This window comes from Lepidochelys kempii, chromosome 1 (assembly GCF_965140265.1).
Source record: "Lepidochelys kempii isolate rLepKem1 chromosome 1, rLepKem1.hap2, whole genome shotgun sequence".
NCBI lineage: Eukaryota > Metazoa > Chordata > Testudines > Cheloniidae > Lepidochelys > Lepidochelys kempii.
Window position 1 is genome coordinate 312,826,393 of NC_133256.1, and position 24,288 is coordinate 312,850,680.

The 24,288-nt window shown below is 42.1% G+C and overlaps 1 protein-coding gene across 1 annotated transcript in view; it reads left to right on the top strand.

Moving 5' to 3' along the window:
• MAPK12 (mitogen-activated protein kinase 12) overlaps positions 1-24,288 on the top strand; it is an 81,278-nt gene that overhangs the window by 12,635 nt on the left and 44,355 nt on the right. Inside the window, exon 3 of the mRNA XM_073328274.1 lies at positions 11,920-11,978. Within this exon, the coding sequence (XP_073184375.1) occupies positions 11,920-11,978 (59 nt within the window). The remainder of the gene's footprint in view (positions 1-11,919; positions 11,979-24,288) is intronic.

Sequence of the window (24,288 nt, forward strand, 5' to 3'; positions counted from 1 at the left end):
ATCCCCAAGTCATAAACTTCCGTAACAAAAGGCTGGAAAATCTTCAGTGCAGTGACATGTCACTTCTGTCAAAAACCAACAAAGGAAGTGATAACTTACCAATTTACCTTTCTGGACCAAACTTCAGCTAACTAGCTGTCATCCAAGCCCCAAGCTTGGTTAGACACGAGGAAAGCAAATCAATTGCACAAACTTGATCCAATCAAACAGAGATGTAGAGTTGAGGGTCATCAGCATACTGATGTTACTGCAACCCACACCTTCCTTCTATCTGCCCTACTGGCCCTATATACACACTGAACAGGATAAGTGACAGAATAGAACCCTGCAGTACATCACAGAAAAGAGCCCTCAGGGCAGATGAGAAAGCAAATATTACCTTCTGAGACCTCTCAGAGAAAAGAATTGGAGCTACTCAAGCCTGACTTGAGAGTCTGTAGGCATATTGACATCACCCCTTGGTGATGTTGCTGGAGTGTTACTTTGTCACCACACAAGTCAGCATGCAATATTCACATGAGTCCTGATGTGCTTTTATTTTACAAAGACCATCATCTCCTTCAGCTCTCAGGACAGTAGTGAATCTATGACTGGGTAGGGAAGTTTTCTCCTGATTGCTCTGCTACTTTTTCTTCTTGGTTATTGTCGCAGGGTGCTGCTAGAGAGGCCTTAATCAGCTCCTGCCACTGCAGCCCCAATCAGGGGGATTGGATTGGGTCTGGGTAGATAGCCTGATGCTTGCCTGGTAACTGGTCACACCTGCCAGCCTCATTAGCAGGAGCTATAAGGCTGGGAGGAAGTGAGAGCAAGAGGGGAAGGTCAGGCTCAGAGGGAGGTGGGGAGTCTCCTAGTCTGTTGCTGGCCAGGCCTGTGGTAGACCAAGCCGCTATAAGAAGCCTGTATATAGTTGGAAACTGGTGGTGGGGACTTGATCGTAAATAAAGAGCACCAGCCTGAATTGTCAGTACTTGTAATAAAATATTTATTAGTCTAAGGGTATGTCTACACAGCCAACGTTAGAGCGCTGCCACTTTAATAAAGAATAAATAGTGGGGAATAAAGAAAAGTGGGGTTGCCCTTATAGTTAAAATCTAGTATACAGAAAACAATCAGCATATTGCAGAAAAGTGTAATTTGACATTCAAAAAAGGGATTACATATCTGCTCAAAGACGCTTCTGAAGTCTTTATCCAATTACATTGTTTTATCTATTCAGATACTTTAAAAAATTTAATTTACATCCTTCAGTCCTGCAGTCTGATCTGGGTGGATTCTTGTGTGTGTAAAGTCCTGTTAGAGTCACTGGGGCTCTGCAGGGGTGCAAGGGTCCACCCACACAGATCATACTGCAACATCTGGCCATTCTGATCACATGGTTGGTAAACAATGAAGTTTGATGAACAAATCTGGCTTGAAATTTATCCAGACCATCTTCAAATATATATGTAAAATACAAAGTTTGCTAGAAACAGAAGTATGGACAATCTTGGAAATAAAAACTCCTTATCAGACAGAAATAACAGAGGATATGACAAAACCTACATCAGAAATCCTATAGTAATTCTACAGTGCTGAAATGATGGTGGTATAACTTTTTTTCATTTGATAGTTATATTTTATTTAATATGAACTAATAAAATTATAAACAGTGTTCATTGTTCATCAAGCCATAATGCAAGGCAGAGTCAATATATCAGTCACTCAAACATTTTGAATAACAGGAATCTTTTATACCAGTAAAGGGTGGTATCCATATTGGGACACATCCCTGGCTATGAGACAGATGTCCTGCTTCATTCATAACCCACCATTCCTAGTAGCGAGGATATGTCCAGTTATGAATAAAGGCATGCTTTAGAAAGTGTTGATAGGATCAATAGAGCAACAGCTGTTTTGTAAAATATCTGTTCCTTTATCTCTGTTCCTATTGTCATAAAATTCTAGTCTTCTAAATTCAAGTGTTGCATGTAGAGGAGCCAGGTCTCATGGAATTTATTGTGCTGCTCCCTTACTCTATATGTCCTATTCACTCCTTTTAAATAGTTGACACTCATTTCCAGTGGTCTGACTTTGCTTTTAAATTTGATTTCCACAAATTCAGTACTTGGTTTCTTAATAGCTCACAAAAAGGCTTTCATTCTAGCCACCACTTGGGAAAACATCCCCAGCGCACACTGACCTGAGGAAGGCTACTAGCCAAAGTTACAAATACCTTTGTGGCCACTCCCACTCAGTTGTACCCTCTGCAGCTGAAAGGAATAAAACAGTTGTGAATGGTCTTCAATTGTAACACACTGTCAGCTTTATATTGAATTATTTTTTTTAGCTGCCCAGTAGGAGAATGCAAGAAAGGAGGAGGAGGAGAGTTTGGAGAAGCAGCCAAGATTGAGCTGCTCCCCAGCCTGCTTTGTGAAGTCATAGAGCAACAGCACTCCAAGAAAGCTAAGGGTTTGTAGCTCTTAGATTGGTTCTGACATGCCAGTGAAGCTGAACATTGGAACCAAGAAGAAAAGGAGTACTTGTGGCACCTTAGAGACTAACAAATTTATTTGAGCATAAGCTTTCGTGAGCTACAGCTCACTTCATCGGAAATCCACTGAATGCATCCGATGAAGTGAGCTGTAGCTCACAAAAGCTTATGCTCAAATAAATTTGTTAGTCTCTAAGGTGCCACAAGTACTCCTTTTCTTTTTGCGAATACAGACTAACACGGCTGCAACTCTGAAACCTGTCATTGGAACCAAGGTGTCAGTGTTAATAGCTAACACTTGACATACCATTAGATACTTTTATCCAGAGCAGACTTAGGCCAAGTTTACACTATACATTTACATCAGTATAACTACATCGCTTGGGGAAGTTCCCAATCCCTCCAGTCTTGTGTTATTCATATTGCCACTTTTGCATGCAAAAAAAAAAAAAAAAGCATGTGAGTTTTTGTGGCATACTGTATTTCATCAACTGTTTGAAAGTGGTATTTGATCAGAAATATGCATATATGGCTACAGATATTTTAGAAATGTTCTCAGACAGATTGTAGCCGTTTGTGAGAGATGTAATGGAGAATACTTTTGCTAGAAACTGCACAAACTTTTAAAGTTTTCCCTACTGTGTGGTAGGTTTTTAGGAATTATAAGGAATTGGGCCCAAAGATGTCTGCACCCTCAGTGAAGTTTGCAAATATTGCTGATAAATGGAATATACACTCATATTGTAATTACATCACAGCCTAGGTATGCTCAGAAGGATTCTTACCTATAAAACAAGAGAGTCATGCTGAAGCACAAATCTCTTTAGGAAAAAGGAATTTGAAGTTTCAGAGAGGAGGCCTGGCTCCCTCACCCTCCTTCACCACAGGCAGTAATGCATTATGAGAGCACTGAAGAATTCAACTGATCTGTTCCACAATTGCCATGGAAACATATCTGCAGATTTGAAGCTGTTTTTCATCAGCTGGGCCACACTTAGATGTTAGTCTGTCTTTGGCCACAGGTATCCCTTGCTTCCTTATGTGCCCTGATACAGGTAGGCACTTAAGCATGTTAACAATGGGATCTAAGCACATACTTACAGTTAAACATGTGCTAAGTGCTTTCCTCAATTAGGGATGTTTTCCTGAACTGTTTTCAGAGTAACAGCCGTGTTAGTCTGTATTCGCAAAAAGAAAAGGAAGACTTGTGGCACCTTAGAGGCTAACCAATTTATTTGAGCATGAGCTTTCTTGAGCTACAGCTCACTTCATCAGATGTGTGAACTGGTTTCCTCACCAGGTATGTCTACAACAGTATTTTGGAGCAAGCCTCCCAGCCAGGGCTGACAGACTTGGGCTAGTGGGGCTTGGTATAGAACACCTTGAAGTTGTGACTCAGATTCTGAAATGCAACCTCCCAACATTTCAACTTTCTACATCCTTTAAATAGGCTGTGATTTCTCTCCCTCGTGTCTTCTAAATGAATACTATAACAGTTTTTAAAAAGAATTAACAGAATGTGTCTTGTGAAAATAAGTAACCTTTATTTTGCAGGTTTCAGAGTAGCAGCCGTGTTAGTCTGTATCCGCAAAAAACAAGGAGTACTTGTGGCACCTTAGAGACTAACCAATTTATTTGAGCATAAGCTTTCGTGAGCTACAGCTCACTTCATCGGATGCATGTTTCTCTCCCTCATTCTCTTGGAATCCTCCTGTGTCATGTAATGTTTTCTCTAATCTATGATCTGAACTTGAAAGCACTCTCTAGAGCACCCACTGAGACTATTTCATGGTATTATGCAGCTCAGTAGTAAGCTTTTGCAGAATCAGCCCCCTAAATTGTAAGGTAGGGCAGGGACTCTGGGTGGAAGTCTGGGTTCATTGAAGTCAGTGGGATTTTTGCTTCGGGGAGCCAGAATTTTACCCCCATATTTTTACTCCATAAAGCACCATGCACATCTATAATGCTATACACAAATGTTCCATACATAAATGTTGATGGATACTGATAAATGAACAATAACAATTAAAGGTAGGTTCCAACGTTCTTTGTAAGAGTTACTTAAGCTAAGGAACATTTTGAAACTATGTAGCCACAAATGCTAAAATTCAGGAGAGAGAATCTACTCAATTTTTTAATCTTGATGTAATTTACCTTAATCTTAGCTTTAGCTTTAAAAATAAATAAAAAAATAACATCAGTCTTTGATAAATGTATGGCCTTTTCCACGATTTGCGTGTTCATTGATGTGCTGAGCTAAGAAACGGTCAAACTTAGCGATTAGCTCTCATCTGAGCCACGGAATTGCAGACCATGCTCAGCAAGAAAAACTATGGTTTCAACTATGCGTCTGAGAACATTCTTCAATTCTGCCACTAACTTTCTTTCAGGCATGGTAGCTGCTAACTGACAATGTATGCTGCTCACTCATTGCATGATTGGTAATGTATGCAGTATTCTTCCAGCCTCCACAGAACATTCCCCACTTTTTGGTATCAGAAAACAGGTGTCAATAAAAACAGTACGCTTTCTTCTTAGAAGGTGAATAGATGAGCCATTCTCGCTTGCCAATCTGTTTGTTAGGCTTCACATATTCAAACATTGATTTGGTCAGATAACTATTTTGATTGGTTGTACTCTCGGTTTGTCAATGAAAAGTCAGCATCTAGATTCTGGCATTTCTGTTGGCCCTTCTCAGTCCAGTGTGCCATGAGATCTTGAGAAGTCATGTCCCACCCGCCTGAATCGTTGGAGAAGGATATTTTTGTGTTACTATCACTGGGAAAGTCTTCAGAAGAGTGGGACGAGACTGCAGCTAGAGAAGTCACAGGAGGTTGCTCCTTTTCATCAGGTGCAGGCGCAGCAGGTTCACTTGGGCTGGTATTCACCTGGCCTCCTTCACCACCAGACTAAGTAGGAGAAAAAATAGTTAGGAGAGAAGGAACACCTTTCAGCACTACATCTTGTCTTTACCATCTTTCTTTGGCCTCCTTCAATTTCTGCTATCCTCCTTTCTTTGACATAGTTTCTGTTGTCCAGTGTAGGCCTACTGTGTACAAAGTTCAATATTGCTTGGGCCACAACCACTTCCTTAACCAACAAAAACAAAATCACAACCACCATAAATTGAATTCACAATCTTGATGGATTAATTTGTACAAAGCAATATCTAATAAGACAAAAAAATTTCCGATGGCCCTGCTACCGTCGCTCAGCTGTTACTTCAGTATGGAATGGAGGGCTTACATTAGGGCCTAAAAATAGGAGGGCCTAAGGTTATAGCCTTATTAGCCTATGGGTTAATCCGGCCCTGGCTCCATATCGTTGTCTGCCTCCACCTCTTCGTCAATGACTTCATCCTCTGGGTTAGGTCCATTTTCTGCCAGTTCCTTCCCCAATGAAGTATCCAAAGGACTCTTGGCAGTGGAGGTGGGGTCGCCACCAAGGATAGCGTCCAATTCCTGGTAAAAACAGCAGGTCTGAGGCGCAGCACCAGAGCAATGGTTTTCCTGCCTTGCCTTCCAGTTCGCATACCTTAGCTCCTTGATCTTTGCTCTGCACTGCAGCGTGTCCTGATCATAGCCCTTTTCACACAAGCCTCAAGAAATCTGCCCGTAGGTATAGAAATTCCAATGGCTGGAGCGCAGCTGGGACTGCACAGCCTCCTCTCCCCAAATACTGAGCAGATCCGGCAGCTCTGGTTCAAGCAGAAGAGCATTTGCTGTGTGGAGTCACCATGGTCAGCTGGGAAGACGCGATGTGAGATGTGAGCTCTCCATGTCGAGCAAACAGGAAGTGGAATTTCAAAAATTCCTGGGGCTTTAAAGGAGATGGGGCAGATGGTTGCTTACCTGGCAGCAGGGCAGCGGAGTTGGAATTGCTGACCAGAGCGGTCAGGATGAGCATTGTGGGAGACCCTCAATTAAAGTGATAAAATCAAGTGCAGTGTCTACACTGGCATTTTGGCAACTAAACTTTTGCGTATAAAGCTCTATGACTCTCATTGAGGTGGTTTTATTTTGTTGCTGAAACTGAGGAGCTTTGTTGCCGAAAAGGGCCTTGCAGTGTGCACCTCCACTGTTTCATCGCTAAAACTCTGCAGTGTAAACAAGGCCTAACTTTTACTCCAAGTCCACGGAGCATACTTTCAATATAAATCCTTAAATATTACCCATACATACAATGATTATGAGTCTTGACCAGTTATGAGCTTTCTGTACATACCTTTCGTGTTACTCTTCAAGGATATACACCCTGTAAGATGTGTTTGGTGTTGTGAGTTTGTCAGGTCTGGGGTGAGAGTTGTTTGCAAAGAACAGAGAACCCTTTGCCAAGGGGTCTCTGTGTCACAGTGGTATGTAAAGAAATCCATCTTTTTGTTTGCCAGGAATCAATTCTTTTAACAATTTAGTGTTGACTGTCTTGTCTTCTCTATCCCTAGACTTTCTTTCAGAATCTGTTCTTCTGGAAATATCCTTAAACATGGTGTTGCAGGCTGCTGCTAACGATTCCTGAGAGCAATTTAATTTTATTGCTATTATCTTTGTTACCTTGCACTCCAGATTTTCAAGATCAGTGATACTACTTTATCCTCAGAGTAGCTCCTCCTACTCTATCAGGGAAGGAGAAAGCGGGGGCTACACAAGACACTAATATTGAACAAAAAAATCTGAGTTTGATTTTTTCTCCCATACCATTCACTCCACTTTGGATCTGTCTTTAAAGGGATGGTGGAGGGACTTTCACTGAGTTTACAAGGAACCAATGAACACCGGATAAAAAAAACAATCACTCAGATGGCCATGGGTTGATGGCGTACTCACCTCATTGTGCTACTGAATGCCAGAAATCTCATCTTAAAAACTGATTGGTAAAAGTGAGACCCTGGTGGAGAGCATCACTGCTAATGTCTACCATAGACATAGACCTTTTCCAGTGGTATCTTATAGTAGCATTCCTTGTCCACAGAACTTGCATCTCTAATAACAGCAAGTGCTCTGGTGAAGCAATCAAAATATAATTGAAGAATGTTTTTCATAGATTCCAAGGCCAGAAAGGACCATTGTGATCATCTAGTCTGACCTGTATAACACAGGCTATAGAAGGTCTCGAAAATAATTCCTTTTGAACTAGAGCATATATTTTTAAAAAGTCTTGATTTTAAAAAGTGTCAGTGATGGAGACTCCACCATAAACCTTGGTAAATTGTTCCAGTGGTTAATTATCCTCACTATAAAACATTTGCTCCTTATTTCCAGTCTAAATTTGGGTAGCTTCCACTTCCAGCCATTGGATTTTGTTATACCTTTGTCTGCTAGATTGAAGAGTCCATTAGGAAATATTTGTTCCCCTTGTAGGTACTTAAAGACTGTGATCAAGTCATCCTTTAACCATCTCTTTCTTAAGCTAAATAGATTGAGCTCCCTGAGTCTATCGTTATAAGGCATATGTTCTAATCATGTAATCATTCTCTTGGCTCTTCTCTGAGCCCTCTCCAATTTATTAACATCCTTCTTGAATTGTGGACACCAGAACTGGACACAGTATTTCAGTAGGGTTGCACTAGTACCAAAGAAAGAGGTAAAATAACCTCTGTGCTCCTACTTGAGATTCCCCTGTTTATGCATCCAAAGATAGCATTAGCCCTTTTGGCCACAGCTTTGCACTGGGAGCTCATGTTCAGCTGATTATCCACCATGACCCCAAATCTTTTTCAGTCACCACTTCCCAGTAAGGGCACCGGAACCTTTGTAGAAGTGGGGGGCGGGATGCAGGGTAGCATGCCCACACAGATTTGCTGCTTGGCTTGTACTAAGCATGCTCAGATGGACTGAGCATGCTCAGTAACATCGGTTGAAACCACTGCCCTCACTGTGCCCACTATGGGCAGGCATGGGTCACCTCTTGGGGGGCAAACTCATATGTTTCTTTTGTTAAAAAGTGTGGGGCATGGCCCTCCCACTTTTAAAAGTGTGTGTGTGGGGGGGATTGCCCACTGCTCCCTTTCCCGGTTCCAGCACCATTGCTTCCCAGGATAAAGTCCTCCATCTTCTAAGTGTGGCCTATATTCTTTTCTCCTACATGTATACATTACATGTAGCTGTATTAAAATGCATGTTATTTGCTTGTGCCCAGCTTACTGAGTCTTCCAGATCACACTGTATCAGTGACCTGTCCTCTTTATCATTGTTGATAACGTCAAGGTATTTTCTATTTTATTTTATACATATCAAGTTATAAAAGAAATAAGCACCGTGTGTCGTTTGTGCTTTACTATCCAAACTGGTCTTTATGTCAGTCATTATGTTTAAGAACCTTATATTTAATAGAGGAATGGCATTCCATGGTAACAAATGTTTTTGCAGGGTGTTATGGAGAAGAATATTTCCAACATACTAACCAGTAATTTTTCTTATATTTACATTAGTCACCGAAATTATATCTTCCTTAGAGTATTTATTTTATTTTGTATCCTCTTGTTTGTAATGTATCTGCAGCAGGCTGTAACATAAATGGAAATATTAATAACTATATTCTAGTTTGGAAAAAACACTCTGAAACATAGCTATTAAATAAAGGTCACTGATGAAAAGGAACCGGAGTTCTCTCTTTGATATTTATAAATGATTAATTATTTTTAGTGTGACTTGTCCATGTCAGTTTCAATGATGTTGCTTTAGAAAATCCATTATGAAAAAGAATAAACTAGTTTATCAAATCAAATGGGTATGACAATAAAAGAGGGACAACCATCCATTGCATGTTTATAAAAATATTCTGTGTTCAGTTCCCATTTTGCTCTCTACATTGGTCTTTTGAATGGAGTTGCTGCTCTTTCCCCGGTCTTTTCAATTCCGAGGATTTGCAACGACAAAGACTGATGACAAGCTTGTCTCAATTAGTTTGCCAGTTTACCTGAAAAGTATGAGCTCAGTTCTTTGCCTCTCAGGACAAATCCTGTTGTTAACTAACAGGATAGTCCAAGTAACTAATATACTCCCGCTGACTTTAATGGGAGATGAAGAGGAATTTTAATGAGCTTTACTAATCTCCTTGATTTTTGGCTGGTATTTTCTGTTGAAATACCTTTTCCAGCTTCCCATGTTTCACAACAAGAAAAGGAGCATATAATACAGGTTCCCAGGCTTTGTTTGCCTTAAGGATACTTTTTGCAAATCCATGTGGTGCAGCATCCATACATTGCCTCATCTTCTGCGGTATCAATTACTTTTCCTGCTGAAGCTCGCTGTCACCATCATGTAGCTTACAATCTAAAATAGACAAGACACAGGGCAACAGTTCAGGTAAATGAGGACACAGAAAGTGTATTAGTTAGAGGACAAGGAACGCTTCTTCCCAGGAAGTAGTGGGTTTTAATGGGAAGAGAAGGCACTTGGTGGCCAGGCTGAAGTTCAAATACTAACTTTCCATTTATAATAACACACTCTTTAGATGCTAGCTACATATATATTAAGAATTTTTGAAACGTAGACTCGGCAAGATGCAGCTTTAGAAAAGTGCACATGCAAAGTTTTAACTAGAAGCAAAGCCCTTAAAATTCCATGATTCAGCTTCGGTGTCACTTTCTGCATCATGAGTGAAAAGTTTCTGTGGTGGATATTTATAAAACTCTGCTGTAGAAATCTGAAAAATAAAATATTTGCTATAACCTCAGTACTTTAAAGCATGGTTTTGAATACATACATCCTCTTTTACTTTATTTTTGATTGTCTAGTAATGGGTCTTACTAATGTTTTGTGGAGCAGTTCTTTCATTTTTTTATTGTTCTTTTCATGGCTCCAAAAAGACTACTGTATATACTCGATCATAAGCTGGTTCGTTTATAAGCCGACCCCCCCCCCAAGAGGGATAAGTAAAAATGGAAAACTTTTATGACCCATTCATAAGCTGACCCTATAATTCCGGGGTCAGCAAACTTTGGCTCCCAGGCCATCAGGATAAGCCACTGGCAGGCAGACATGGTTTGTTTACCTCGAGCGTCCACAGGCATGGAGGTAAACCTAAGTAAACAAGTGTCCCGGCGTGCCAGCTGCTTACCCTGAGGGGCCGGGACAGGAACTGGTCGGGAAATTTTGGGGCGGGGAGAAGCTGGAGGTCAGGCGAGTAACCCCTGTGACCACCCCCCACGACCCCACTCGTAGCCAGGGTCCCCCACACTCTCCCTATCCCATCCCTTCCCACCTTATTTGGGGAGGGTCAGGGGAGGATGTCTCTGGCCTGGCTGGAGCTGCTCTGGCAGGCTGGGCAGCGTGGCCGCAGCCTGCTCCGGTGGGCCAGACCAGGTGGTGCGGTCGCAGCATGTTCCAGCAGGCTGGGCCGGGTGGCATGGCTGCAGGGTGCTCCGGTTGGCCGGGCGGCGCGGCCACAGCCTGCCCCGGGGGGGCGGGGCCGAGCGGCATGGCTGCAGCTGCTTCAGAGGCTGGGGGGACAGCAGCATGGCCAGAAGCAGAGACTCTGGCCCCTCCTCTTCCCTTTTGGCTGTGCTGGCTGTGCTGCCTCTCCTTGCTCCCTCTGTTTGGAGGGAGGGGCTTTGTCCCACCTCTCCCTTTCTATACCCGTTCATAAGCCGACCCCCTTCTCTGGTGCTTCCAGGGCCGGTGCAAGGAGGTTTCGCGCTCTAGGTGAAACTTCCACCTTGCGCCGCCCCCTCCCCTCGGCCCGGGGAGCCCCCCTGCGGCAGCTCCCTGCCCCCGCTGCCCCCTCCCCTCGGCCCAGGGAGTCCCGTCCCCCCCCGTGGCAGCTCCCCGCCGCCCCCTCCCTCCCCTCGGCCTGGGGAGCCGCGTGCAGCAGTCCAAGATATAGAGTTAAATTCCCAATTGTATTCTTGATGACTTATGGTCACTTAAGGCCAATTATCGCTTTTCACAGGAATAAACAAGTTTAGTCCCAGGGTCCTGACCAAATTCCATTCTGGGAATTATATTCTGTCTACCAAAATTTCCCTGCAGATGAATTTGGAAAATTCATTTTATTTGCTATCCTAAATTATTTTGTGTTACTATGCATTGACCCACAGTTGGCTCACTTTTCCCCAGAAGTGACTGAATAACAATGATGGACTATTCCTGTGTGTACAGCATGGTATACAGCATTAGTTTGTTTGGTTTTATCAGCTGTTTTATATAATTATCACTCAGCCTTGCTTATATATATATAAAAAATGTACATTTAAAGCTTGTTTATCCTTAGGTCAAGCAGACCTAGTGATGGAGGTGAAAATTGATGGATAATGGGTGACAAACCTCATTTGCACTAGAAGTTGTGTGCTTTGCTATAGGCAAGCTACTTCTCATTTTTATGTTTGTAATTAATGTCTCATTTTGGTAATGTTCTACACTATATTTCTTCATTTATTATGTGGCTTGGGAATTTTGTGTTGATGAAATCTTAATCCATATATTTCTGTTTTTTCTCTCTCCTGTTTTTAGGTTATTGGAATATTGGATGTGTTCACACCAGATGTAATACTGGAGAAATTTAATGATTTGTAAGTTTTTGATTCTATGAGAAATCGTAGGCATTAGCTTATGGTTTATTTCTGAATTACAGTTTAATGTCAGTATTATGTGCTTGCCTACAAAATTTCAAAGGATTGTAAGAGAGTTAGGTGCCTATCTGCCATTGAAATTCCGTGGGAATTGGTGAATCCCTCCCTTAGGCACCTTTGAAAATCCTAGGCTTAACATACTGATTTCATATCAGAGAAACAAAGGGCCAAATTCTGATCTCATTTAAATTGTTGTACATGTAGAGTAAACCCATTACCTTCAGTAGATTGTAGTATGTTTCCTCTATTATAACTGGGATCAGAGTTGGGTCCAAAATGTTTTAAAATCACTCATCATTTTCTACTGCATGCATCCAATGAAGTGACCTGTAGCTCACGAAAGCTTATGCTCAAATAAATTTGTTAGTCTCTAAGGTGCCACAAGTACTCCTTTTCTTTTTCCTCTGGTAATACATATCTATCCCATGTTGTTTAAAAATACAGAGTTAAAAATAAAAAAGTAGAAAACGAAACACAAAAGTTGGGTTAAGCCCAAACATGTGGACTGAATGCCCTCTCTGCCCACACAGGCCTCTGAGGCAGAGACCTTACAGTCTAAAGTGCCTGGAAGGCTGGGTAAAACGTCACCCAGGAGTTCTGAGGCTGCAAGAGGCAGATAGAGGCTTCTTTTCATGACTAGAAGTGCAGAAGTCTGCTGCAAATGTGTTGTATACACTCTCAGCAAGCTCTACAGTGTAAGCAAGTACAAATGTGTTTACAGTTAAAACAGAAATGAGGGGAAGCTTTTGTGCATTAAAGGTCAGATGAGTCATTCAAGGGGAGATCTGATTGTTTAATTTTTGCCAACTAGTCATGTGGGAACTTGTTTGGTCTGTGATATGAATTTGATCTTACTATAATGCAGCTGCCTTGTGGCTCGAAACAGCAGTGCTGGGAAAGGCAGTTCCACCATTGCCAGTGCCCTGGGGCGTTATTCCTGTCTGAATCCTTTAGGAATTGGAAGGAGCATACTTTAATGTGGCTCCTACCCCTACTTTTTAGAGGGAAGCATACACTTAGGTCTGCCATCAGCATCATTCTGCCAGACAATGTGGAAGAGGTAGTAGAGCCAAAGCCCACCCCTTCTGAGACCCCAGGTGCTGTCCCAGGTGGCACCTGACCATTTCCCCCCACATACCCACACCTCCCCAGCTCTTTAGCTCAAGAAGTGCGAAGATAGGACCCTGATTCTGCAAAAATTCATGCTTATGTTGAATTTTCTGCTCTGTGAGTAGTTGTGTTGCTTTGTTAGCACTACCCACAGAACATACAGTTAACTTTATCATAGAATCGTAGAATTGTAGGACTGGAAGGCACATCGAGAGGTCATTTAGTCCAGTCCCCTCAGCTCATGGCAGGACTAAGAATTATCTAAACCATCCCTGACAGATGTTTGTCTAACCTGCACTTAACAATCTCCAATGACAGAGATTCCAGAACCTCCCTGGGCAATTTATTCCAGTATTTAACCACCCTGACAGTTAGGACATTTTTCCTAATTTTCAACCTAAACCTCTCTTGCTTCAATTTAAGCCCATTGTTTCTTGTCCTTTCCTCAGAGGTTAAGAAGTATAATTTCCCCCCGCTCCTTGTAACAACCTTTGATGTACTTGAAAACAGTTATCATGCCCCCTCTCAGTCTTCTCTTCTCCAAACTAAACAAACCCAATTTTTTCAATCTTCCCTCAGAAGTCATGTTTTCTAAACTTTTAATAATTTTTGTTGCTTTTCTCTGGACTTTCTCCAATTTGTCCACATCTTTCCTGAAATGTGGCGCCCAGAACTGGACGCAATACTCCAGTTGAGGCTTAATCAGCACAGAGTAGAGCAGAAGAATTACTTCACGTGTCCTACTTACAACACTCCTGCTAATACATCCCAGAATGATGTTTGCTTTTTTTGCAACAGCGTTACACTGTTGACTCATATTTAGCTTGTGGTCCACTATGACCCACAGATCCCTTTCTGCAGTACTCCTTCCTAGGCAGTCATTTCCTATTTTATATGTATGCAACTGATTGTTCCTTCCTAAATGGAGTACTTTGTATTTGTCCTTATTGAAATTCATCCTGTTTTCTTCAGACCATTTCTCCAGTTTGTCCAGATCATTTCGAATTTTAATTCTGTCCTCCAAAGGAATTTCAACCCCTCCCAACTTGGTATGTCCGCAAATTTTATAAGTGTAAACTAGGCCATTATCTAAATAATTGATGAAGATATTGAACAGAACCGGACCCAGAACTGATTCCCACGGGACCCCACTCATTATGCCCTTCCAGCTTGACTGTGAACCACTGATAACTACTCTCTGGGAATGGTTTTCCAACTAGTTATGCACCCACCTTACAGAAGCTCCATCTTGGTTGTATTTCCCTAGTTTGTTTATGAGAAAGTCATGTGAGAGAGTATCAAAAGCCTTACTAAAGTCAAGATCTACCACATCAACTTCTTCCCCCCATCCATAAGGCTTTTTACCCTGTCAGAGAAAGCTATTAGGCTGGTTTGACATGATTTGTTCTTGACAAATCCATGCTGATTGTTTCTTATCACTTCATTATCTTCTAGGTGTCTGCAAATTGATTAATTATTTGCTCCATTATCTTTCCAGGTACTGAAGTTAAGTTGACTGGACTGTAATTCCCCTTATTTCCCTTTTTATAGATGGGCACTATATTTGCCCTTTTCCAGTTCTCTGGAATCTCTCCCATCTTCTATGACTTTTTGAAGATAATTGCTAATGGCTCAGATACCTCATCAGTCAGCTCCTTGAGTATTCTAGGATGTATTTCATCAGGCCCCGGTGACTTGAAGGCATCTAACTTGTCTAAGTAACTTTTAACTTGTTCTTTCCCTATTTTAGCCTCTGATCCTACCTCATTTTCACTGGCATTCACTATGTTATACACCCGATCACTACTAATCTTTTTGGTGAAAACTGAAACAAAGAAGTCATTTCACACCTCTGCCATTTCCACATTTACTATTATTGTTTTTTCCCCCTCTTTGAGTCATGGGCCTACCCTGTCCTTGGCCTTCCTCTTGCTTCTAAGGTATTTATAGAATGTTTTCTTGTTACCCTCTATGTCTTCAGCTAGTTTAATCTCATTTCATGTCTCAGCCTTTCTAATTTTGTCTCTACATATCTGTGTTATTTGTTTATATTCATCCTTTGTAATTTGACCTAGTTTCCATGTTTTGTAGGACTTTTTTGAGTTTCAGATCATTGAAGAATTCTTGATTAAGCTAGGGTAGTCTCTTGCCATACTTCCTATCTTTCCTTTACAGTGGGATAGTTTGCTCTTCTGCCCTTAATAATGTCTCTGAAAAACTGCCAACTCTTTTGAACTCTTCTTCCCCTTATACTTGCTTCCCAGGGGATCTTACCTACCAACTTCCTGAGTTTGTTAAAGTCTGCCTTCTTGAAATCCTTTATCTTTATTCGCAAAAAGAAAAGGAGTACTTATGGCACCTTAGAGACTAACAAATTTATCTGAGCATAAGCATATGCATCTGATGAAGTGAGCTGTAGCTCACGAAAGCTTATGCTCAAATAAATTTGTTAGTCTCTAAGGTACCACAAGTACTCCTTTTCTTTTTGCGAATACAGACTAACACGGCTGCTACTCTGAAACCTGAAATTTATCTTTATTGTGGTGGTTTCCCTCCTACCATTCCTTACAATCATGAACTCTACCATTTCATGTCCACTTTTACCTAAGCTATCTTCCACTTTCAAATTTTCAACCAGTTCCTATTTGTCAAACAGCCTCTCCCCTAGTAACTGTCTCCACCTTCTGAACTAAAATATTGTCTCCAATACATTCCAAGAACTTGTTGGATAATCTGTGCCCAGCTGTATTATTTTCTGAACAGATGTCTGGGTAGTTGAAGTCCCCCATCACCACCAAGTCCTGTGCTTTGGATGATTTTGTTAGTTGTTTAAAAAAGCCTCATCCAGCTTGTCTTCCATAAGTCTCTGCAGGATCAGAGCCTAGGTCTGTAGTTGCTTCCTGATCAAGTATGGAAGGCGGGGTGGAGAGACTTTGCACTGTCTCTTGCCTGCTCTTTACTCCTGAAGGAATTCTGCACCAAAAAATTAAAAATTCTGCACCAAAAAAATAAAAGTTCTGTGCACAATATTTTAAAATTCTCCACATTCTATTTGTCAATAAATAAATGTGGAGGCTCCAGCATGGCAGTAGGGAGCCACTGACTGCACAGAGATTACCCTGCTTTCCCCCCATCTCCCCAGGACATAGACTCAGCAGTGAGGCTGCACCTGACCCTCATGCAGCGCAAGGGCCAAGCCTGCCCCAGAAACACCCTGAGTCCCTGTCCCTCCACACCAGGCGCACCAGATGTGGGCATGCAGTTTCAGCCTGGGAAGTGTGGAGGGGCTTAGTGTGGGGGGATCCAGGTGTGGAGTGAGAGGATTCTGTGTCGGGCAGTCTGCGAGTGGGTGGTTCAGTGAGGGTCTAGGTGCAGGGGGAAATCTGGATGCACAGGGGTTCCGTAGGGGTGTGGGGGGTTCTGGGTACTGAGGGGTGGGGCTTGGCAGAGGTGGTCTGGGTGCAGGGGTGGGGGTCTGGATGCAGCGGGTGGGGTTCAGCAGGGGGGCCCGGGGGGCTTGGTAGTGGGGTTCTGCGTGCAGGAAGTGAGACTTATTGAGGGGGGTCTGACTATAGGGGGTCCAGATGCACAGGGGTTGGGTGGATGGGGGATGGGTCTGACCTGGCCCCGGCTCCTGGTGGGTCTGATCCAGCACCAGCTGGGGTGTCCCTAGACACTTCACTCCCCCAGTGATTTCTCTCTCCAACGACTGCTCTTGGCACCTGAAATGACATGCCTGCGCTGCTTGGAAGGGGCACATGACCACTCTTGCTGCTTCCCTTTGCTTCCCTGTCAGAAAGTCATTTTTCTTCAGGGAAGCAAAGAAATGTGTGACAGATGTGAATTCTGCACATGTGCACTGGTGTGGAATTCCCTTAGGAATAGCTCTTGTATCTGCACAGTGGGAAATATAATGTGGTCTGTGGTGGCTCTGTTTTTGGTGCTGTGGCTGACAAGTGCTTCTTTATAGCCCTCTATTTGTAGGGATTAGGCTGGAATCCTTAAAGGAATTTAAGGAAGTTAGGTGCCCAACTCCCCTTGAAATTAATTGGGGGTTTTGCACCTAATGCCATCAGGCTCCTTTAAGAACTCCAGTTTTGGAATTAACTATGAGCTTTGTATACAGTCCAAATAAGCCCAGCATGTTTTTAAAGAAATAGAAAATAAAATGAGAAAACAGTCTGAATTATATCAATGGTGAATTAATATTAAAATCAACCTTTGTGCGTATTAGTACTCAAATAATAGCTGTGTTTATAAAATGACTGTCAATAAACCAAAGGTCTCTGCTACCCAGTGAATTTGAACTGGTATGTCTAGATGAGGACTTACCTCATAATATTCAACTACACTTTTGGAATTAAAAACATTTAGCAGATAACTATGCAACTGAAGGAAAATATTTTCCTCGATTAATTTCCCTTTCTTTCTTGATGAATGTTGTTATTCCAACAAGCTCCTGAGACCTTAGATTTATAACCAGATGGTCAATTTTGAGAACTTACAGGAATCTCTAGGATAACATAGAGATAGACCACACAGTCTTAGTTGGGCTGGAATTCTGCCAAAGATGGGCTGGACCGAGTGTCTCAGTTTAGCTATGTCCAGATAACCCTGAGTCAGTCTTGTCTTGACTGACCCAATCCTGAGACATGCTGCTTGTACAGGGCCTTGGAAGAATGAAGCCTATTTATTTATGTAGATTTTAGTGATCTTCGTATCCTAGAGGCATGTTTAAAAATGTTAAATTGAGGTTTTGTTCTGGAATCCTACATTGCAGCTAATTCCTTTGTCTCTGGACCTTGTTTCCTGCTCCAATAATATCCAGAAATATTGGATATTCAAACTTTCTGTTTTATTGTACCACACCTGTGTGTTTCTCCCAAAAGATTGTTCTTTATCCTGATTCTTAAAAATTCAGAAACATCAAATTGTATGTAGTGCCCCCTATCCATTTGGTTACCTCCTTTAGCGCCAATCTCCTTATGGGTTTTGATGAACAGGCCTGGGTTCTTCTGGATCCCGCCATACATTCAGCAGGGTGTAACTTCTTTTTCTTCCCATCTGAATTTATTTGGTGGTGCCTCCACTCCCTTGCTCCTTCCTGGCAGGGTCACCAGGGCAGCTTGAGGGGAAAATCCTAATCACTGGGTAACCACCACTTACTTGCCAGTTAGTTGGAGACTTCCATGAAATAACACAAACACATACAATATATTTAAGACAGTAATTATTATTAAACAGAAGATAAATATATCAAGGTAAAATACTATTCTCAGGGTCACCAGGGCCCCTGCAATATCCGTGAATTTCCCCAGTCATGCGACCTGATATAGCTAACGTAAAATTAGTGTTCTGTAGTTTGTAGGGGCTCTTGATGATCTGTGACGACAATATCATCTGTGCAGCTGTTAGCAATGTGGCTGACTGGGTTCAGTACAGCTCAAGAGACTCACAAGTGGGATAATGTGGTAAGTCCCTCTGCAGATTTAATAGGCAGCAGGTAACAAAATCCCCAATCCCTTACCCCCTGGTTTGAGGACACAGTTGAGGAGGTGGCAGGGCACCATTTCAGATTTTGGTAGGGTGGTGCAACTTTTAACTGTGATTCCAGGGGCTTACTTAGGCACTTGAAAACTGAAGTTTTTTGGCAGATAACAATTAGCTGACAGGAGTACTGTATTTAATTCTACATAAAAGAAAGAAAATTAAATAAATATTAGACCCACTCAGCACTAATACTAACATATTCTGATATCTTGTGGCAAGTCACCTAAGGGACACTGGTTAGGTTTAAAATTTGAATGTATATTCTTACTTCATTACTAACTCTGTGGAGAGAGAGCCCCTGTCAGGATTCCTGGGTTCTGTCTCATCTCTGGGAGGGGAGTGGGGTCTAGTGGGTCACAGTGGGAGGCACATACATCTGGGATCTATATAAGAACATCAGAATGGCCATACGGGGGAAGACCAGTGGTCCAAGTAGCCCAATGTCCTGTCTTCCAACAGTGACCAATATGAATGAACAGAATATGGCAATCATCAAAATGATTCATCCCAAAGCCCATTCCCAGCTTCTGGCAAACAGAGGTTAGGGACACTCAGAATATGGTGTTGGATCATGCCCCCCACCCCAACTAATAGCCATTGATGGACCTATCCTCCATGAACTTATCTAGTTCTTATTGGAACCCTGTTATAGTTTTGGCCTTACAACATGCCCTGGCAATGAGTTCCACAGGTTGACCATGAAGAAATACTTTTATTTTGTTTGTTTTAAATCTGCTGCCTATTAATTTCATTGGGTGACCCCTAGTTCTTGTGTTGTGTGAAGGAGTAAATAACATTTCCTTATTCAGTTTTCCCATACCATTCATTATTTTATGGGCCTCTATCATATCCCCCCTTAGGCATCTCTTTTCCAAGCTGAAAAGTCCCAGTCTTTTTAATCTCTGCTCATATGGAAGGTGTCCATACCCCTAAGCATTTCTGTTGCCCTTCTCTGTTTCTTTTCTAAATCCAATATATCTTTTTTTGAGATGGGATGACCAAATCTGCACGCAGTATGCAATATGTGGGTGTACCATGGATTTATATAGAGGCAATATGATACTTTCTGTTTTAGTATCTAACCCTTTCCTAATGATTTTCAGTATTCTGTTAGCTTATTTGATTGCCATTGCACATTGAGCAGATATTTTCAGAGAACTATCCACAAATTCTCTTTCTTGACAAGTAACAGCTAATTTAGACCCCATCATTTTGTATGTATAGTTGGGATTATATTTTGCCATGTGCATTATTTTGCATTTATCAACATTGAATTTCATCTGCCATTCTGTTGCCAAGTCACCTAGTTTTGTGAGATCCCTTTGTAACTCTTTGCAGTCAGCTTTGGACTTAACTATCTTCAGTAATTTTGTATCATCTGCAAATTTTTCCACCTCACTGTTTACCCCTTTTTCCAGATCACTTAAGAATATGTTGAACAGCACAGGTCCCAGTACAGACTCCTGGGGGGCACCACTACCTCTTTCTATTCTTACCATTTATTCCTACTCTTTGTTTCCTATTTTTTAACTGGAGTGCCTGGCAATGCTTTCAGGATCATCTAACGATCCTTAATTTAATTTAATGACAAGCCTTTTGTTATGTTAATCACCCTGCCTCTGTTTATAAACAAACTCCCTGCCGCAAAGGCAGAAGCTTGGAGCAGCACAGAACTCATTACAGGTTCCACTTTTATGCATCAGATGAAGTGAGCTGTAGCTCACGAAAGCTTATGCTCAAATAAATTGGTTAGTCTCTAAGGTGCCACAAGTACTCCTTTTCTTTTTGAGAACTCATTACATATCACGCTCAAATTGTGTTGCAGTTAAGAGCTCCGTCTGGGGCTAGGGCATGTGCTGTTAGCAAACCTCCAATATGAAAATGGTGGGGGGGAGCCTTGAGCCCCCCTTGCACCCCCCGAAATGGTGCTCCTGGTAAGTGGTCTCCCAAACTATTTCCCTGACTAGCTAACTAAAAGATGGAGACTCACAACTCCGCCACAGATCCTCAGGTTCAGAGATGGCTCTGGACTCCTCCGTCACTGCAGAGGGCTGACAACCACTGCTGGCAGGTGTCCTCTTCATATAGGAGTCAGGCTGCTTCTGGTGCCAGGATTTCCCCTCACTACAAAGGGGTGTAGGGTTTAAGGTGGAGATTACAAAAGTATAGTAAAATCTGGATTTTAATCTCCCACCCCAGTGCTCAGACACATTCACAGCAGGCAGCAGCCCCGGACTAGCAGCCAGAGCAGAGCTGGCCAAGTGGTGACTGATCTCACATAGAGTTCAAAACTCTACAAACTGGAAGTCACCTTTGGAGAGGGAAAGGCCCAAGCTGAGGGACCTTGCTTTCAGGTCCCCAGAGGCCAGTCCTGCCCTTTTCTTGGCTGACTCCCAGGGCCGTACTTAGGATTTATGGGGCTGAACACAGTATTATTAAACTGGTGCCCCTATGCCCGACGGCAGCCCGGGCTCACAACCCGGGGGTGAGAGGGGAAGGCAGCAAAGGAGCCACCCGGTCTGCCTCATGGTGATGGAGAGTCATAGTTCCCTGCAGAGACCCCTGTACCCTCTCCCTCACGCAGAATGTGCGGCGCTGGTGCATTTGGCTCTGTGAATACGGCCTCTGCCTAAGGAGACTGCAGCGCGCCCTGGGTGTGCGGGAGCCGACCCGTTCTTATCTGCTGTCATGGGTGGTGGGTGAAGCTGCCGCTTGGGGAGGCTAGCTCCCCAGCCCACCTCTTCTGCCTGTGGCCCCGCCCTACTCTGCCCCAGGCCCACCATCAGTCTGCCCAAGCCCCACCCTCTCCCCATGGTCTCCCTCTTCCTATTCCCTCCCCCTCCCTGCTCACCCCCTTCCAGCCAAATCCCTGAGCCCAAATGAAGCAAATGACATTTGAAAAAACACTCTTCTGCAATTTATTTCTAAAGAAAATGGAGCATATTTTCCACTGCATGCCAGTAGGTGAAGGTAAAGACTGGACATGGAGAAGGTACCTAATTAAAAGCACTAATCTTGGGAATAAAAAATGGCAGTCACAGGTTTTTTGATATACCCTCAAGTTTGTCAGAGATTTATTTGCAAAAACTTTGAGGGCAAATCAGCTGTCCTGCTGAATACAACATTAAATATTATGGAATACATGATGCAGCTCTTCTCTGTTTCACATTTTCTTAATCAGTATTTCTAAACTGATTTTATATTTTAAATGTACTCTTAAGCCTTCATAAAGTAATCATTCCAGATTACTACATATTTAATTCACTGAAACAAAGACATTATTTTAAATTAAGCAGTCACAGAGGGTTAGTGTGTTCATAACAATGTTCACTGCATTTAGAAAAAGGGAACACTAATTTACTTTGTGTAATCTCCATAACAATAGACATGTTTATGAAATTTCACCAACTTTAAAAAATATGTTTCCAAAAATTTTAGGCATAACAAAGGATTTTATATCTTACTAAGGTATTGATTTTGCTGGAGGATTCTCTTAAAATGAGTTCATCAAATAGTCAGAAGTAGAGAAGGGGAAACTCGTTTGTCCAGCTATCTGGAAGGAAAGGGATGTTGTGTGTTTAAGGGCTCTCTTCAACAGGGGAGTGAAGGAAGAAAAGGATGGACAGAAAGGACAGGAAGACTTTGGAAGCAAGTTTTTTGTACTATAGTAATTAAAATTAACATGTGTATTTTAGGTAAGGGTGGTCTTTTGAAGGATTTATTTAAAAAACTATATGTCTGAAGATCCAAGCATTTAAGGCTAAAGATGAATACTCAGATTGTGCATCTAAAAATCTATCCAAGGATTTTTTAGAGATGTGATTTTGTAATCTTCAGCAATCTTCTAATGAAATATTTTTAAAGCAAATTTTAAACTAAGGTCCTGAAGACTGACATGTTCTGAGTAAATATTACAGTAATGCACAACTGTTTTTGTCAGTAAATTCAGAAACTGAGGGTATATACCTGGGTTTGGCAAATGCCTGTTAAATGGCTTCATTACCACTTGAATGGCTCCTTAACGGTTTCAGTGTGGTGTGAATAGGTCTGGAAAGCTGGAGGACTTTTTCACTTTTAAGTTACTAGATCCCCTCTGGAGAAAGACTCACCAGGCTGCAGGAGCCAGCTGTGGGAGCCTGCAGGAAGGGTCAGAACAGTGATAGGAAGAGGAGGGGTGGGTGGACACTAAGACCCAGGCTGCCCCAAATTTTCAGGTGCCCTAAGCAGCTATGTATGCTGCATATCATAGAATCATAGGTTTCAGAGTAACAGCCGTGTTAGTCTGTATTCGCAAAAAGAAAAGGAGGACTTGTGGCACCTTAGAGACTAACCAATTTATTAGAGCATAAGCTTTCGTGAGCTACAGCTCACTTCCTCAGATGCATATCGTGGAAACTGCAGCAGGCTTTATATATACACAGAGAATATGAAACAATACCTATTCCCACCCCACTGTCCTGCTGGTAATAGCTTATCTAAAGTGATTTCCAGCACAAATCCAGGTTTTCTCACCCTCCACCCCCCCCACACAAATTCACTCTCCTGCTGGTGATAGCCCATCCAAAGTGACAACTCTTTACACAATGTGCATGACAATCAAGTTGAGCTATTTCCTGCACAAATCCAGGTTCTCACATCCCCCCCACCCCCATACACACACAAACTCACTCTCCTGCTGGTAATAGCTCATCCAAACTGACCACTCTTCAAGTTAAAATCCAAGTTAAACCAGAACATCGGGGGGGGGGGGTAGGAAAAAACAAGAGGAAACAGGCTACCTTGCATAATGACTTAGCCACTCCAAGTCTCTATTTAAGCCTAAATTAATAGTATCCAATTTGCAAATGAATTCCAATTCAGCAGTTTCTCGCTGGAGTCTGGATTTGAAGTTTTTTTGTTTTAAGATAGCGACCTTCATGTCTGTGATCGCGTGACCAGAGAGATTGAAGTGTTCTCCGACTGGTTTATGAATGTTATAATTCTTGACATCTGATTTGTGTCCATTTATTCTTTTACAGCCTAAATTAATAGTATCCAATTTGCAAATGAATTCCAGTTCAGCAGTTTCTTGCTGGAGTCTGGATTTGAAGTTTTTTTGTTTTAAGATAGCGACCTTCATGTCTGTGATCGCGTGACCAGAGAGATTGAAGTGTTCTCCGACTGGTTTATGAATGTTGTAATTCTTGACATCTGATTTGTGTCCATTTATTCTTTTACAGTCTCTACGTAAAAGAATAAATGGACACAAATCAGATGTCAAGAATTATAACATTCATAAACCAGTCGGAGAACACTTCAATCTCTCTGGTCACGCGATCACAGACATGAAGGTCGCTATCTTAAAACAAAAAAACTTCAAATCCAGACTCCAGCGAGAAACTGCTGAATTGGAATTCATTTGCAAATTGGATACTATTAATTTAGGCTTAAATAGAGACTTGGAGTGGCTAAGTCATTATGCAAGGTAGCCTGTTTCCTCTTGTTTTTTCCTACCCCCCCCCCCCGATGTTCTGGTTTAACTTGGATTTTAACTTGAAGAGTGGTCAGTTTGGATGAGCTATTACCAGCAGGAGAGTGAGTTTGTGTGTGT